This window comes from Sciurus carolinensis, chromosome 11 (genome assembly GCF_902686445.1).
Source record: "Sciurus carolinensis chromosome 11, mSciCar1.2, whole genome shotgun sequence".
In the NCBI taxonomy this organism is placed as follows: domain Eukaryota; kingdom Metazoa; phylum Chordata; class Mammalia; order Rodentia; family Sciuridae; genus Sciurus; species Sciurus carolinensis.
Genome location: NC_062223.1, coordinates 86969295 through 86987732, shown reverse-complemented (window position 1 = coordinate 86987732; position 18438 = coordinate 86969295). Strand labels below are relative to the sequence as shown.

At 34.4% G+C, this 18438-nt stretch overlaps 1 protein-coding gene across 4 annotated transcripts in view; it reads left to right on the top strand.

Annotated features, from left to right (window-relative positions):
* Positions 1 to 18438, top strand: part of Dlg2 (discs large MAGUK scaffold protein 2) — a 2079243-nt gene that overhangs the window by 536291 nt on the left and 1524514 nt on the right. For 2 of the 4 annotated variants that reach the window (XM_047516982.1, XM_047516981.1), the window contains exon 1: positions 967 to 1307. The exons of the other annotated variants lie outside the window; for them this stretch is intronic. In XM_047516982.1, coding sequence (XP_047372938.1) covers positions 1278 to 1307 — 30 coding nt within the window. In that variant the 5' untranslated portion in view covers positions 967 to 1277. Of the gene's footprint in view, positions 1 to 966; positions 1308 to 18438 lie in introns of those variants that run through there. 4 annotated transcript variants of the gene reach the window in all.

Below are 18438 nucleotides of genomic sequence, written 5' to 3'. Positions count from 1 at the left end.
CTTCTTGTTGGTTAATCAGTGCGGAAATCCCTCCCTCTCTCTCCCCCTCCCCTCTCCCTTCTCTCTGAGCTCCTGTCTTTAGGTCTGTTTCAGCCTGTCTGCCTTATGTATCTAAGGCTATGAGAAAAACAAAAACAAAAACAATATATTATTATCTACAGTGATGCTTGTCAAGTACCTCAAAGGCAGTCCATGTAGCAGCTCACTGGAAGAGAGGGATTTGAGGGAGGGGAGGGTTAATCATTTGGCTGGTAAAATGCTGCAGAAGGGAGCACAAAGCTCTGCCCACGTAATAAGTGCCTGCAGAACAGCCAGCGAAGAGGGAAAAGTTTGGGAAAGAACTCGTTTGTGCTTCAGTACGTGGAACTTTTGTAAACACCATGAAACCTTCCCCACTCCAATTTTATAATACACGTATTTGTTGAAATATTCAAGTTGTTTGTGTATTTGTGTTAAGTCACAGACCTTACGAATAGCTATGTGAATAAAAGGGAAAAAATTAACATTTTCTAAGTTAAGCGTCCAAATCCGCAGTTTCTTTATGTCCCTGGCCAGATTTTCCTTATCCAGCTGTTAGTCATTTGTAAGAAGCTGCCCTTGAAATTGCAAGTGAGTTCAGATGTGATGTATGCAGCACCGCATGCACCTTAGCTTTTCACTCATATCTTTCCAGTCATTTAGGCTCCCGGGAATCATGCTTATAATAAATAGCTTTTTATTACCAAAAGCCGCTGTTCTGGCAGAGGAACGACAGTCCGCTGATAGATGGGCCGGCTAGTTTTTTTGCGTTGTGCTTACTCAGAGTTGTTAGTAGGAAAGACGAAGGCAGCAAAGGGGGGACTTTGGCAAAGGAAATCTTATGAGTATACTGAAGCAGCAGATCAGAATTCAGAAACAAGAGCGAGAGCTGAATGTGATTCTCTGGTGCTTGGTGTAGCACTCATCTCCACGATAGAACTGTGCGGGGCACTCGCAGAAGCCTGGCTCCCATCACGGAATCCGCTGAAAGACCATGCAGCCGCGGAGCCCTGCAAGCCACCGGGAAGTTTTGCCGGAGCTGATTTCTAGGGGATTTTCTGGTGCCTAGGAGAATCCTGCCTGCCTTGAGCTGTATGGAGAAGGGCTCGAGTTTCCCATGAGGGGCCCCCTTGGAAAAGCCGTCTGTGCAGAATCCACGCTCTGCTTCTCTCAGTGTGCTATTTACCAAAAGGCTTTTCTCACCTTTGCTGATTTGCTGGTGTGATTTCCATGTACTGAGTCCTGTGTAGGGATCCAGGATGGATTGCCTGTGCATTGTCACCACAAAGGTAGGATAGGAAGCAGAGCTGTTGTGTGCAGCATTTTTTCTCTTCTTATTCTGGTCCTGTAATTAAACAGCTCTGGTAGGTGCTGCCAGTTCATGAGATAAAATGATGAGTATAATTTACTTTGCTGGGCATTTGTTTCCTAAGAGGGTTTGAAGGTCCTGTCTTTCTGTGATTTCAACTTCTTAAAGTGATATTGTGTTGGTGCAGAAGAAAGGAGAATTTGCCTGTGTGTTTTTCGTGGCAGTATTTGCTTTTTGCATCTATTTATAGCACATAATTGAAATATCTATAGTGGTAGTATAGTTCACACATCATTTTAACATAGCATATCAGGGTAGTCTTTCTGAGTGTGGTAATTAGCTTTTCATTTAAAAACCATGTCTTCTATGTTTGAAGAAGCCAATCAGCTTTACTGTGGCTTGACATATTGTTTCTGATTGGAGAATTCTGATGTTCTGCATTTTAGTGATTTTTTTTAAAATGGAAAAAAAAATCTTTAGGCCCTGATTTAAAGTAAACAACAAACATAATATTTAATGTTTAAATTATTGTTTTGATTAGAAGCAAATGAAATATTTGCATTATCAGAAATAGAAATAAAGGTGAGAATGAAATAAAATCAATAAGCCATCCTTTAGTGGGGTTTATTTTACAGATGATAGCTAAAAATTTCAAATACATTTTATTTTACTCTGTAATCAGTTCTAGTGTATTCAAATTTCATTGACACTAGTAATTTGAATAGAATTACTATTATTTTAGGAAAACTAATTAAAAGACACTTATTCATTAGCTTCCTTTTCATTTTTCATGAAAGCATACCATGAGTTAATTTGAGCCATATCTTTTAATGTCTTACATTTATTGAATACCCATTAAACATGACAAAATCAATAGCTTAGGGTATGAGGCTTAGTAAATGTAGATTTCCCACTATGATCTCCTTTTACCACTAAAGGTTATTTAATTTTGAAGACACAACCAAGTTCCCCTTCATTTGACATTAAGTAGCTTAGTTTTACAAATTAAATTCCAGAATATTTAATGAATATTTTCACAAAGGTCCTAGTATAACATGGCAGGTTCATTTGATGTTAATAGACTTAAACCTAGAAACTTCTTTTGGACTAGCTGACAGCCTTCAAAATTACATGATACTTTATTTTACTTTATTGCTAAGCATCTCATTTACTTTCCCAGTAATATCAGTAAAAATAAATAAACTAACAAATTTTTTAAAAAGCTACATGGGAAAATGCATGTCTATGTAATCTAGGAAAGAAAATATCCTAAGTATATTCTATCTTTCTTAACGCATTATACTCAATGTTACCTTTTTGATAGAATACTGTCAATTCAATCTAATTATTTTTCCTTCAATCATAATAATTTACAGTGTTTTGAAACATTAATAGTACTTTCAAATAAGTTACAAGCTGGGTTAGTGTTCACACCTGTAATCCCAGCGACTCAGGAGATGGAGGTTGAGGATAGCAAGTTTGAGGGCAGTCATAGTAACTTAACCAGACCCTCTCACAAAATAAAAAATAAAGAAAACTGGAGATGTGAGCTCAGTAGGATAGCACCCATAGGTTCAATCCCAGTCCTGAAAAAAAAGTTACAGAAAGTTATTAATTAGAACTCAAAACTAGAAGTCCATTGCAATGAGGAAGCTAAATCAACAGTGAGATTCAAGTTCCTTCAACTTGGATAATATAATCTAACAAAACTATGATGTGTATTTTATATGTACTTACCAAGATATTATTGACTAAAGTTATAGGTACAAAGGGAAAGTATTACTTTGCTTTAAATGCTGTAAAAGACACAATTGTCATTATTCTCATACTTTGATTTATTATATAAAATATATTATTCAACAGGACAAACATGAGAAATTTCACAAACTTTAAAATTCATTATATTCGTGAATGTTTCTATTGTGTAATTTATATCATCTTTAAAAGACAAACATATTTACAACAAAATTGCATTACAGTGCTTAAATGGTATGAAGTATGGCAGATTCCTAAGTAAGACTTCCTGGAACACTTCAGACTGCAATTCTGATCCTTTTGCAACCCAGTGCTGATATCTTACTTTTCTTCCCAAGTGTCAGTGCACCAGAGATGACCTTTGTACACTTTCCTGAAATTCTTTGACAAGAAACTTGCCAACAATTTGGAAATTTTAATTCAGTCTTAGTTCAACCTCATCTCTTTTTCCTTCATCAGTAAGTCCATCTTCTAGCATCTCTGGCTCAGTTACTTACTTCTAATGGACATTTTATGTGATATTGAGACTATCAATTATTCCAATCTGTCCTGACTTCTCTTCATGTGTAGCATATCTCAATACTACAGCAGACCACCACTGCTATAGAAATTTCCAGTGGAAGTAAACATAAATACTTTCACCTCTTGCCTTGTCATGAGAGGCACCAACAGCCCTCTTGGATCCTCCAGGTTTCTCTGCCCTCTGACTTCTCACATTCCCCTTTATTATATACATTGTAGGTATAAATTCATTATATGACTTTGCTTCACATTTTCAAGAATGTTAGATTTGTGAGAGGAGAGATTATGACAAATTAAGAAATATTACTGCATAATGGCAATATTAAAGGATTTATTAGACATATTGGAGAAGCATTTTTATTTTTTTCTGCATATAAAAGAAATGACTGGCATATTCCCTGATAATCTAAATTCTCTGATAAAATAACCCCCTCCCAGATGTCACCCCCATAGCTCCAATTGCTTGAAGTTTTAAGGGTTCCAGTCCTGATTAGACTGGTTTTGCAGAACCCCTCATATTTGGAGTAAGGTCCTTCAGGCCAGGAAATCATCATTACAGCTCAAAACAGTTTCTGCCATATAGATCCCAAGGTCTTTCCAGATGTCCAGATATCTCACTTTAATCATCTCTTTTCTTTGAATGATTCTGTCCAGTTTCAATTTCAACTCTTTTGTCACAGATATCACTACTGAAAGAGGAATAACATCACAGTATGAAGAGCAGAACTCTAGAGAAAGACTTCAATTTAAATGGTTATTCTGATGCTTATTAGCTTTAGAACATTGGTTGTGTTGTTTAACCTTCCTGAGGCTTATTTCTACATCTGTGAGAAAGATGTTAAGTGATGTTGAGGTAAAGTATGTAGAGTACCTAGTGCAATTACTAGCCCATGGAAAGATTTCAGTGTAGGATAATTTATTGAGCACTCCACAATATCTTTAATGAATCCTTCTGTTCAGGCATGATCAGAGGGAAATGAAGTCATCTCAGTAACACAGATTAAACACAATTTGTAACTAATGCAGCACACTTTGTGTAGTGCAATCTCCCAAATATGTTTTGAATAATTTAAAGTAATCCAATAATCTTGACAACAAAATATAAAGAAAATAGTGTTAGACTAAATTAAGACAGAGACATGCTGTTAGAGGATTGGCCAAAAGACCAGTAGTTTTAGATAATAGGCAGAGTATTCTGGACTAGATTTAGTGATTAAAAAAAAATAGACTTTTTCTTTTACTATAAAGGAAATCTCAAGCATCATGTATAATAACATATAGAGTTTGAAATAAGAACAGAAAAATGTGGAATTGTGAACCAAGTAAATTTGTACTTTATGACTTTGGGCACTCTGAGACATCTATGCATCACTGTCTCCATAAAATGAGTGTATTTTATTGTATTTCTGTGGTACTTCATTTTCTCTCTCTAGTCTAATATTATTCTAAAGTATATTATCCCTGCAAATAAAATTATTTGGGTTCACTAAATGTCTTAAAAAGCAGTATTAGGTGCTATCATTCCAGATGTCCATTAACCACACTTATAGACATTTTTTAAAGTTTTAAAAAATAATCTACAAATAAAATTGCAATATGTTATGTTAAATGACTGCTGTAATTTATTAATAGGGCATGATGGCACTATTAAATTTAATATGCTAACAGGTTATGGTATAATAAAAGTCAAATAGCCAGAATGAACAGATCATGCAGCATAAGAGAAGCTATTATTAATATTGTTAATACTATATCTGTTTCTGTAAATATGATTTCTCTTTTGCTTTCACCAACCTACAGTCTTCTACAAAAATTAGTCACTTAGAGTTTCTAAAAGGAAATAAAATTGTTGGACATCTAAAAGATATTTTTACCAATCAAGTTAATATCATATTATTTATTATAACCTTAATAGAAAAAAAGGGGCATGTTGTCCTTTTGGAATGGACTTATACTAGAAATATTTTCAACTACAGTTTTCTGGGAAGCTAAAATAATTTTTATTTTCTGCCACAGCTTCAGGTAGAGAAAAATGAAACAAATCACCAGGGCAACAAATGGTTTCCTGAGTGGCCCTGTGTTTATAGACAAAGCTGTTTGTTTATGCAGATGTACAGGTGCTTCTGCTCCTATGGTAGAAGCAGTACATTCACCTATTTATTTTATTAAACTAATAAGTATTTATTGAACGTTTACTATGTGCTTGACATACTAGAAGACAAGGGGATACAATGAGCCATCTGCTCTCATGGAACTTTTAGTCTAATGGAAAAAGAGCCAAATGGAAACAGTGATGTGTATGATAAGGAGGTGAATGCAGGGTGCTATGGAAATGGGCATAGGGATACCTGCAGAACCTAATGGACTTGGTTTCAGGGTAGGCAGAGATCAGTGAAGACTATTCTAAGGTAGTGACCAGTAAGCTGATATGCAGAATGGAGAGTACAATGGGATGGCAACAGTGTAAAAGTAGATAAATTCCTGAGGGGTGGGGAGAAGAAGGGGGGAGGGAAAGAAATGAATGAGAATGAGAATTTTACATTTGAGGAAAGAAAAGTCATTATGGCTGGGTTTTAATGTGTCCAAGGTGAACAACAAGCCACAAGGATGTAGGGAAGATGGTTGGGGGTCCATTTACAAATATTTAGAAGTGGTGATATATATTTATTTTAAAAGAAATAGGATTTTCTATCAATTATTAACACTGGTGCCAACTCCCAGTTTCTCTCCCATTTTATTTCTCTGATTTAATTTCTCTCCTGTTTTCTAACATGTCCCTTCGCCCATCCCTCTATTTATTCAGTAAACATAATGGTTTCCCCTGTTACAAGTTGCACAATCTACTCTGTAGTTTTCTTTCATAAAAGGATACCTATCTTACAGAGTTGTGAGATTAAAAAAAATATAAAGTGTTTAGCATGTATTTTAGTCTTTTCATCACTGTAACCAAAAGACATGACAAGAACAATTTAGAGGAGGAAAAGTTTATTTGGGGCTCATGGTTTCAGAAGTCATATTTCATAGATAACTGACTCCTTTGCTCTGTGCCTGAGGTGAAGGCAGAACATTATGACAGAAGGATATGGAGGAGGAAGACAGCTCAGGACATGATGATCAGGAAGAAGAAAGAGTGAATTCTGCTCATCCGATACAAAATGTACCCCCCAAAGACACACCCACAGTAACCTACCTCCTCTAGTCACACTTTACCTGCCTACAGTTACTTCCCAGTTAATCCCTATAAGTGGATAAATATATTGATTAGATTAGGTTCTCATATCCCAATTATTCACCACTAAACTTTCTTGCATTGTCTCACACGTGGAATTTTGGGGGACACCTCCTATCTAAACTATAACAGCATATTACCTTGTAAGAGTATAGGAATACTGTTCTCTTGGGGTCCCCAGACTCCCTGTCTTTCCATGTTGCTTTGCTACCCTTTTCATATCCATCCTGCCAATGACACTGGTTCTGATAACCTGTCATTCTAACCAAGTGTCTGCAAATTGGCAGGTCAACCCTAGAGATTGGAGCAAAGAGCTTGATGGACTAAGGAAAATCTACTTCATGGCATAGAAAGGAAGAAGTACAGTTAAGAGTAGGGACATATTAACACTATTTGATGTTTTTGTGTAGAAAATCAAGGAAAAGAACCAAAGTGAAGAGATTCCATGACTGCCTTAGTAACCTGGGATTAACCATTTTAATAGCATATAACACGTTGAGAAACTAATGCCTTTAATATAATAGCTTAGCTCTCCTTTAAGGATTCTTTCCAGCTGCCAGAGGAATCTACCAAATACACAAGCCCAAGGGTGTCACTCTCATGCAGAAGTGATGATACTTTACTGAGGTTAAGTAGTTATCCAATTTCTTACTGTAGCATGATTTTTCTCTTGACTTACAACGTGAATTCCTCTCGTCTGCTATTACTTTACCTCATATTTTAAACTCTAACAATTTTAAGAATTGAACAGACAAGTCCTTGTTTTAAAACCTATGTTTCTTTTCTTCTTCATTAAGCTAATGTACATATTGGCCTTGCTGGCTCCCCTCTATTCTTTAAAGGTGCCAACCATGTTCCTATTTTGGGAACATCCACTTAGTAGTCTTCTGTTTACCTCTCTAAACCTACTTGTCTTTTAGGTTCATGACATATGACACTACATTCTCATCCTGTATTTCTACATATCACAATTCATATTTAGACACTTATTCATGTGATTATTTTCTCTCTTTCATCCTTGAGAGGATAGTACCTCCATGAGGGAGGGGAATAGTCCCCTCTATTTTCTTCCTCACTTTTGAATATATAATGTCTGAGACATTGAAGGAACCTGATGAATTTTATTAAAACTCATTTACCCTTAGCCTGACCCAATGAAGTAATGACCTTCTCTGCATCTTGAAGGTGAGGCACACTCACACAATTAAGATGTTTCCTAGTGGAGTTTCAAACTCAGGTTTTTATGACTTTAATATCTGTGATTCTATCCACTCTCATTGTTTCCGATTGAATCACATCAAGGTAATTGTTTTTTAAAACATACCTTGATAGTGTATTTTGTATTTTATTTCTTCTCAACCTAAATATTTAACTAAATAAAAACAATGCACCCGCATAATGTTAAAATGACTCACAACTAGTTGTAGATTTGTAGTTTTTTTTTGACACATAGCCATAGCATATGAGAGTAAATGTTTAGAAATGAATAAAATTTCATTCTATGAATCATATTAATCATCTGTTAACACAACAGTAGTATGTGGTTTTCCTGTCAGTCTGGATTACCAAGATGTTTTTTCACTTCACACTCTTGGTTCTGTGAGTAAAAGTCACATGTGCTGTGAACAGCTATGAGTTTGAGAGGATCATTCTTTATTAGACCTTTATGTAGATTTTATTTTATGAGACCAATGTGGATTTGCAAAGGAAACAATACAAATAAAAATTTACAAATCAAATAATATTTAAACATTTATTGTGCTCAAATTTAAGTGAATTGTATAACTCTCTTTATAAAGTACAAAAGAATTCATCACTTCTTTCCATTATTTAACCATTATTTCATCTGAATGTTTATAGATAAGATTTTCTTAAAGCAGATTACTCATGATTACAGCTGCCTGAGAGACCTGTCTCACTGCATTTACGTATGTTTCACCAAAGGCAATTTGGAAATGTGCTTTGGATCAAGATTCAGAAAATTCAGTCTTGAGTTCTCCATTTATTATACTAGTAATCTTAAGTTAATTCAGTTTACAGTCTCTGAACCTTATTTTCTGAAGTTGAAATGGGGGTAATGATATGGGTTTATCAGTACTTCCCACATAGGATTATTGTGCAGAATTACATTGGTTTATTTAAAAAATACAAAATACTGTTTATATAGAAAGGTTGAGTATAATTATTGAAAAGAGGATATCCTAGTGTAAATTGGTATCTTTTTATTATCATTAGCATCACTCTATGGACAAGAATATGAGAGCTTTGTCTACATATGTTAGAATTAATATACGCAATTTTTAAAATTTTCTGTGGTACCGCAGATTGAACCCAGGCCCTCTTTCATGCTAGGCAAGTGCTCTACCCCTGAGCTGCATCGCCAGCCCAATTGTATGCTAACTTTAATGACACAGGCAGATTGTCCTGACATATCTGAGATTCCTCAGAGAATTGAGTGTGGGGCAGTTGAACAATTTTCATCCATCAGGAATTTGGCTTTAGAGGGGCAGAACAGCATAAGGTTTGATGAAGTCAGATACTTATGTGGAGTTCTAGCTCTGCCTGTTATTAGTTCTGTTGTCTGGGCCAAATTACTTAATTTATTTAAATCTCAATTTCTCTATTAGTAAAATGAAATAATAAGTGCTTGAAAGGGCTGTGATAAGGATTAAATTCAATATTCGTTACCTCCACACATATCTGTTTGCTAGGTGCCTCTTATTATCCTCAGCAGTAGGGAATAGAACAGTGAATAAAATCAGATAACTTCCTTGCCCTCAGAAGACTTGCATTCTAGAATGAAGATACAGGCTGTTACAAGGCACACAAAGAATAAACATAATTTCAGACACTAATAACTCATGATTTTTAGAAAGCCAAGAAACAATACAGTGTGATGGATGAGTACAACTATTTTAGACAGGGTGGACATAGAAGGCCTCTTTAAGCAAGTTCTTAGAACTTAAAAGGACCAGCTTTGTGAAGATTTTGGCAAAGAAAATCCCAAACAAAGAGAACAGCAAATGCAAATACACAGAGGTCTTAGTATAGCAACTGTACTTACACATAGCCAATAAATAATAGATGCAAATGTTTCTTTTCTTCTACCTCGTCTTTCATTTTTTCTTTTCTGAGACTCTGACATTTAAGGATAAATTTCACAGTGAGATCATTGATTCAGTTAGCCAGTTTCCCACCCTGGTGTAAATTTCTACTTTTGTAGTCATGGTAATGGGAATTCCCTCTGGCTTCAATGAATAAGTATTTCCAAGGTTTACATGTCTTTACTGGTGAGAGAAAGATACCATGTTTTAACTTTCTCTTCCATGGTGCATTCAAAATTAGTACCAGATTAGAAATCCTATGAAAATTACCCCTGTTCCTCATACCTATTCTAATACTCCTTCCCACACATATCCATTTTTTTGTATCTAAGTAATTCAATGTTTGAGCTAACTTTTTAGAAGGCAGTAGATTTTCTGAGAAATTGGTTTAACATTAAATGAATAAATCCTTAGAGTTTGGAAATCTATTGATCTAATAAGTAAACTTAAATTAAAAATTCTAGAAAATTTCTACTCCTTGGAGTCCTTCCAGTAAAAATCATTCTCCTTTGTATTTTCTGCTCAATGGATAGCATACCATTATCTCTGTTTCATGGTTCGAAAATAGGAGTTGCTCTTTATTGCTATTGTCCCCTGAATCCCAACAGTCCCAATTCTTTTTCCTCATCTTTTCTTAGTTTACATTTGTACTACCAGTGGTCTTTTTCAGATTCTCACTGAATTTTATCTGGATTACTATAATAAAATCTGTATTAGTCTTTCTGCCTTGTCTATACTCCCATGCTATACATTTTCCACACTGTTAACTGAACTCTTCCTTAAAATGGTCTGTGTGTAATATGTATACATATGTTACACTTCTGATTTAAATCCTTCAAGGGTTCCCAGTTTCCTATTATCTTATTATGCAAAGTGTGGTCTCTTCGCCAATGCAATGGCATCCTCTCTGAGATTGCTAGAAAGCAGAATCTCTATTCTAACTTTCTATCTCAGTTCTCACCACCCTTCATGGCTTAGCCTTAGTCAAGCATAAACCATCTAACATCCTCATACCTGTTTTTTTTCCTTGAGCCTTAAATGCCTCTCAACTCCTTATCCTGACACTTACCTAATAAATTCTTTTTAACGTTTAGACTCAGCTTAAATGCAGACTCTGTGAATAATTTCCTTGATACTACTCTACCTGACAGAGTTAGCCCTTCTCCATGGTGTCAGTACACTGTCTGATCTTTGTAAGAACCTTTATCTAGTTGTATTTTTAGGTTTTACATGTGCTTATCTCTTTCTAGAATGTGAATTCCATGAGGAAAGGGAAAGTTCTTAGTCATATTGATGGCCAGTCACCTAGCACAGTACTTGCAGGTATATTATAAATGTTGATTGATACTTTCACAGGCATTGATGTATATTTCATTAAATAAGTGAAATAAGTGAGTGGATGGAATATTTTATGTAAGTTACACTACATATGCATGTATATAAACATACATATATATTGTGTATTTTCATGTACATAAACATATACAAGCATATGTGCACATATATACATACACATACATGTGTATACATGCGTATAATATATATTTTTACAATAAATGACTATGAACGAGATCTTTGTACTTTGATGACTTTTCAGTAAACTTGTCTGTGAATAGTTGGTAGGTCTGAAATGACACTTGAAATGCCATCTTAATATAAGAAACAGAGATAAAGGGCTTCACTCACCAAAACCACTGGCAGCTGGATCGTATCTATGACAAACCAACTTATCCTGATTATAATTTAAATTTCTGAAGTTCAAGTGTAAAAATAGCTAGAAGTCAATTGCACATTTTTTATTTAAAAAGAGCTAAAGTAGTCAAATCAGGCTTTTAACTTGGTGAAAGATGCCAACTCACATCCATTTAACTTCTCAGTGATAAAATATAGTACAATACTTGAGCTCGTTTTGGGGAAAATGGTTTGACATTGTAATATGTAAGTAATGTGTTTATTATAAACATACTATAAAGGTATAGTATTTTATTAGTAATATACTTTTTCTATGAAAACATTAAAATTTGTCAGAAAGCTATGTAATGTGAAATTTTAAAAATGGTTTTATTTTCCTAAGTTATCAGCTCATGAAAATATTATATAAATAATAGAACTCAATTTTATTGTCAAGTCAGGATGCATTATGTTGCATTTAGTTTCAGGATATGAACCTGTCTAGGAAAGGGTTCCCAGAAATTCTGCTATTTTTTATATGGGTTTGCATTTCAGAGAACAAAGTGTATCATTAGTACCCCAAGTATGACTTTACCCAAGTAGCCTCCAAAAGAACTTTTAAAATCTATAAAAATGATTATTACTTGGAATTTGTCCAACTAGCCACAGATGATACCAGCAGTATGCAAAAAGAGCATTGAATAGATGTTATATTATTCTGTAGTTGAGAACTCAGTTAAAAGCTTTAGGTACTTTACATACTTTCAAATGTTCCCTTGAAACTATTCTGAGACCCTAGACAGAAATGACTCAGAATAATCAAATATACCACTTTCCTAAGCAGCAGTATATTCAGTAATAGAGATTCTCCTTGAAGACTCCTTATTTACATTTCTCAAAAAGAATATCCCAAACTCAAATTTCAAAGATATGAATCATACCATTTATTATCCATACCAGCAGGAATTTTGGTTGTGGTATGAAAACACAATCATGAAGTGTTTTTAGCTTGCCTGTCCTATATTTCATGTTTTTACAAGGAAAAATATAAGGGGAATTTAAGTATCCTTAATAATAAAAAATTTGAAAATCATTTGCTAAGAAAACCATAAATTAAAATGTACATTTTTTCCAGATAAATTCTCCCTCCCTAGTCTTTGTTATGAATCTCCCAAGATTTTAAACTAGTGTCTTCTTGCTACTCTTTTTAAAATAAAACTGTCCTGAATTAAAACACATGTAATTTACTTCAGCAATGAGAAGTTCTATTTAAATCGAGGATAGGTCTAATTGCTGGTTCTTCCTGGTTGACTGCTTGATGTTGTCTATGGCACCTGATCTACTAAAGCTAGCAGATTCTTTCATTGATTAACATTTGTTCCCCAAATACATATTATAGGTGTCAGGAAGACATGCACATTCACAAGTAATATTCGTTGACCTCCTTCTTTGTATTAGTATTTGCCAGATTTTCAGTATCTGAGAAAATCCTCTGATGAGAAAAAATTCTGGAAACTTAAATTGATGGCATTCCATGAGTATTTTTCAGAAAACACTGTCCAATATATATGCATGTTTTGAAATTCAAGAAGATTATAAGAACAAATTGATATGAATTGCATATTTAATAGGTTGTAATTATGTCTTATCAAAAGCTCAACTTTTAAAATCCTTTATTCTTTGGAAATATGGTAATTGTCCCCTTTCCCATGTAGTTAATTATAAATTTCAGGAAGAATTAAGTCTGTTAAATCTCTTCACTGTTTTTTTCTTTGTCTCTATGGTAGCAGCGAGAATAAAACTAAATTGCTTTGATCTTGTTTCTGAATGGCATCTCTTTCCACAAAGGATTGACCTTATTTTAGGGTCCTGAAATTTCAGATATTTTTCATTAACTGTTAATTTTTTAATTCAAGAAAGGTATTTTTACAGATGAATTTTAAATGTTTTGGGAAAAAGTAGCTTATTTTAGAAGTCATAATCTTTTATGTTTCCATAGAGCTTGTAGTTTATGATATAATGGATAAGATCTGCCAATGAAGAATATTCATTGACTGCAGTGGTAGATTGTGTCCAAGTTTTCTTTCTTGTAAGGAGAAAAGTACAGTTGTAGCCCATGCTTCTTTCTCATCTTCTTGGTAGGATGCAGTGACAGCATGCAAAAATTAATTTCATTTAAATATTTTACAAAACTATGTTTTAAAATCTAAAGATTTAGATGCTTACTCTATTGCATCAAACTATGCATAGTAAAAATTCAACTTTAGAGGTTTGCAGAGCTTCAAGGAATATTGGGACAGGCCTCTGCAAAATGCTGAAATTGCCACATTATATTTCTTGGAGATATTTGCAGACTAATGATTTCCCAGACTGCAGAGTCAATTATAGCTCTCTAATTTATCCATCTTAAAATTTCTGGAGTATTTTAGACATTATTTCCTTCTTCTAGATATTGATTAACAAAACTTCTAGATATTGATTCTGAACAAAACTAAGATTTAAAATTCTAGATATTTGCTAAACTCTTTCTTGCACTTTTTAAAATTTGATTTTTATAGTAACCTTGTAAGGTCAACATTGTTATTTGATACTCAGAAATGAGAATACGAACTCAGAGGAGATAAGTGGTAAAAGAGAAAGATTCCTGATTAATAAGACAAATATTTTCTAAGCTATATATTTATCTTATTACTATGAGATTATACAATAGACCTTGGACTAATGTATTGCATGTATTATATTTTATAATTCTAACAATAATCCATTTAAACTGGGTCCTATTCACCCCATTTTATGGAAGAGGAAATTGAAACAGAGACTTTAAAATTTATCCAACAGCATGGATTTAAAAAGTGAATACACTGGCATTCTAACCCAGCTTCATTGGATTCTTCCAAGTATCAAACACTCTCTTCCACTACTTCTCCAGTTAATGTAACAATAAATTGAGCTAACAATACATGTCAAGTGGTGGTAATCTAATACTTGCTCAGTAAATATTATTTCATTATACATCTGGGAAATGTCTCTGAGTCCAATTCCACTTTTCTCTTCCCTCTGAGGCCATGAAATATCAGGTCACAGCAATGACTTCTATTTATAGTCTTGAAATATGGCCATCCTGTGAACTGTGAACTTATCCCACCTATCATCGTTTAACTTGAGTAACTAGGTAGTAAGAATATTATTTTAACATTGCACTTTTAATCCTTTTATACATTAGCCACAGACTACACTTCTGCTAGCCTGGGGAGTCACAACGGATTTTGGAAAGCATAAGGGTGACTCAGCACCACCATTAGGGCCTGCTGAAAACCCCTTGTTCTCAGCATCCTCTGGAGAATAGGTCAGCAGCATTTTCCTCATTTATAGAAGAGGAGAATGCCTGACTCCCCAGCACGGCGTCAATCTTAGTAAGGATTTCCTCAGAATCAAATGAGGCCAACTTATTTTAAACATCTTTTGAAACTTGAGAAAATAAAAGTAAATGGAAAGACCAGGAAGGGATGAAGTCATATATTGAGAAATATGAGCAATTATGCCCAACTTGAATGGAAAAAATAAGCACTACTTGTAATTATGATTATTATTATTTGCATCTCCAAGTGATACATTGGACAAGGAGGACTTATGGAATGTAATAATAGGGGTCACTTTATTTTGGGCTCCCATCACTTTCTTAGAACAACAGTAGTCCTTGTCTGTCCCTCTGAATGAAAACTTGAGTAGTCACATGAATTTCTATGATTTTCTAGTAATTTAAAAGCAATAAAAAGTCTTTTGATCATTTAAAAATTACAGATATAGTGTCAATTCTGTAATAATAATCATCCCATCCCAAATATCAAAATTCTGAGTACTTTGCAAATTATTTTGTCTCTCCTATTATGGAATTTTCAGGTATGACTTTTGCTTTGGGGAAAGGAGATGCTGTAATCTTCTAGTTTCTTCTCCTTCCCTGTTTATCAGTTGGTTATTGATCTCTTCAAGTTTGGAGCAGGAGAGAAAAACAGAAAAGAGCAAAAAGTTTTCATTGAACTGGCATTGTGCATTTTGCTTTCTGAGCCTGACACACGATGATAATGATACTAATAACAACAAAGAAATTTGCTGACCCTTACATAGTGCTTATTATGCACAGGAAAAGTTCTCAATGCTTTATTCATATTAACACTTTTAATCTTCTTAACAGGCAAACAGAGGTTAAGCAACTTGCCCAGGATCAGCTAGGTAGCAAATGGTGGAGCTGAGATTTTAACCTGGGCAATCTGACTTTAAAGTTTTTCTCTCATGAGCACTTTTGTGGTTCTTTGGGAATTTTCTTTTCTGGGTCTTTCTAACTAAATCTCCTATATGTGGATGCTACATTTCTTTTTAAAAAATAATTATAATTATTACACATAATAATTGTACAAGTTAATGGGATTCACTGTGATATTTCCACATATGCATTGATTGTGTTCATCCTCTACATTTTTACCTTCCTCACCTTTCCCTTGTAGCCCTTCCTCTTTCAGGTCTTTTTTGTTTGTTTTCTACATCTGAGAGAAAACATATACTTGTTTTTCTGTTTGTAGCTTCTTCCACTTCACATGATGTCCTCTGGTTCCAGCTATTATCCTGCAAATGACAGGATCTTATTCTTTATAGAAGAGTAATACTCTGTCTTTTTCATATGTACCATATTTTCTTTACCTTTCATTCATTGACAGGTACCTATGCTGATTCCATATGTAGGTGATGGTTAATAGTGTTGCAGAAAAAATGGGTTATCTCTTTCAGGAGGTGGATCATATGGTAATTCTAGTTTTAGTGTTTTGCAGAACTTCCATACTGTTTTTCATAGTGATTGTACTAATTCCATTCCCCCCAACAGTGTATAAGGCTTCCTTTTTCCTCTATATCTTCATCAGCCTCTGTTAGTGTCTATGTCTGTGTGTTTGATAATAGCCATTCTAACTGGAGTAAGATGGAATCTCAATGTAGTTTTGATTTGCATTTCTCTGATGGCTGGAGAAACTGAGCATTCTTTACATAGATCTATTGGGCCATTTAAAGAATTGACTGTTCAGATCATTTGTCTATTTTTTAATTGGATTGCTCTTCTGATGTTAAGATTTTTTTTATTTCCTTATATATTCTGGATATTAATCCTCTGTTAGATTAATGGATAGCTTATTTTCTCCTATTCTGTATGCTGTCTCTTCACTCTGTTTATTGTTTCCTTGGTTGAGTAGAAGCTTTTTAATTTTATGTAATCCCAACTGTCAATTCTTGGTTATGTTTGCTGAACTATTGAAGTCTTGAACTATTTTATTTGGAGAAACATTGAACTCTTCAGGAAATTGTGACTGGTGCCAACATCTTGAAGTGTTTCTCCTATTTTCCAGTAGTCGTTTCTGTTCTTTTATTAAGGTGTTTGATCCATTTTGACTTCACTTTTGTACAGGGTGAACAATAGGAATCTAGTGTCAGTCTTCTACATGTAGATATTCAAATTTCCCAGCACAATTGTTGAAGAGTATTCCTTCTTCAAGGTATATTTTCAGAACCCTTTTTGCAAATCAGTTGCCTGAAGATGATTGAATTTATTTCCGAGTACTCAATTCTGTTCCATTGGTCTATACTTCTGTTTTTATGCCAGTACCATTTCTGTTTTTGTTACTATGGCTCTGTTGTATGTCTTGAAAGCAGGTATTGTGATTCCTCTAGCTTTGTTCTTTTTTGTTCAAATTGTTTTGGTTGCTCAGGGTCTTTTGTGCTTCCATATAAATTTTAGGATTCTTTTTCTAGTTCTGCGAAGTCAAAATCCTGGCATTTTGACAAGAATTTCAATCTGCCTTATCACTTTGGGTAGTATTAAGGAAGACAGGATAAAGGCAGACAGGATAAGGATCCTGGAGAATGGAAAGAGAGAATGAGACCATGCCATCCTAGAAGAAGACATTGGGCTTGGAGAACAACATCCTGTCACAGCCCCTGACAGCTTCAACAGCAACAACTCGTCCTTAGTTACCTCTTCTCCCAACCCCTAGCAATAGTCAACCACAAAATCTTCTCCAAACACTTTCCCTTGAGCCAACAAACTCTCACCACCACCCTTACAGTACTGAAGGTTTGAAAACTACACTCTCCAGATGTGTTGAAGAAGACAAAATAGAGTTGATTGTCCCTTTCTGAATCCTATATTCTACCAATCACCTACAGAGACCAAGCTCATAAAAACCTCATAAAAAAGGATCAAGCTCATAAAAACCTCTAGACAACAGACATCCATGGGCATCCCTCTTTTGGGATCCCTCCCTCTTTGGGAGCTCTGCTTTCTTTCTGTTACTCTAATATATCCTTTTGCACTGCACTCACCCTGTGTCCATGGATTTCATTCTTTGAATTCATGAGGCAAAGAACCTACCTAACATCCATGCTCTGTGTTATAGTATTAATGTTTGAACAATATTAATTCTTCAATCCAGTTACTTGGAAGGTCTTTCCACCTTTTAGTTTTTTCTGTTTCTTTCTTCAGTGTTTTATAATTTTCATTGTGGAAGTCTTTTACATACTTAATTACTCCCAGGTATTTAATTTAATTTGGGGAGCTATTGTAAACGCAGTTGCTTCCTTATATTTCTTTCCCAAAGTGTTTGTTATTGGTATGTAGAAAAGTTACTGATTTTTGTATGTCAGTTTTGTATTCTACTACTTTACAGAATGGTAAATAGTCTTTTGATGACATCTTTAGGTTTTTGTATGTATAGACTCATATCATCTGCATACAAGTATAAATCAACTCCCTTCTTTATTATTCAATGTGTTTTTTTTATAAACCTCAG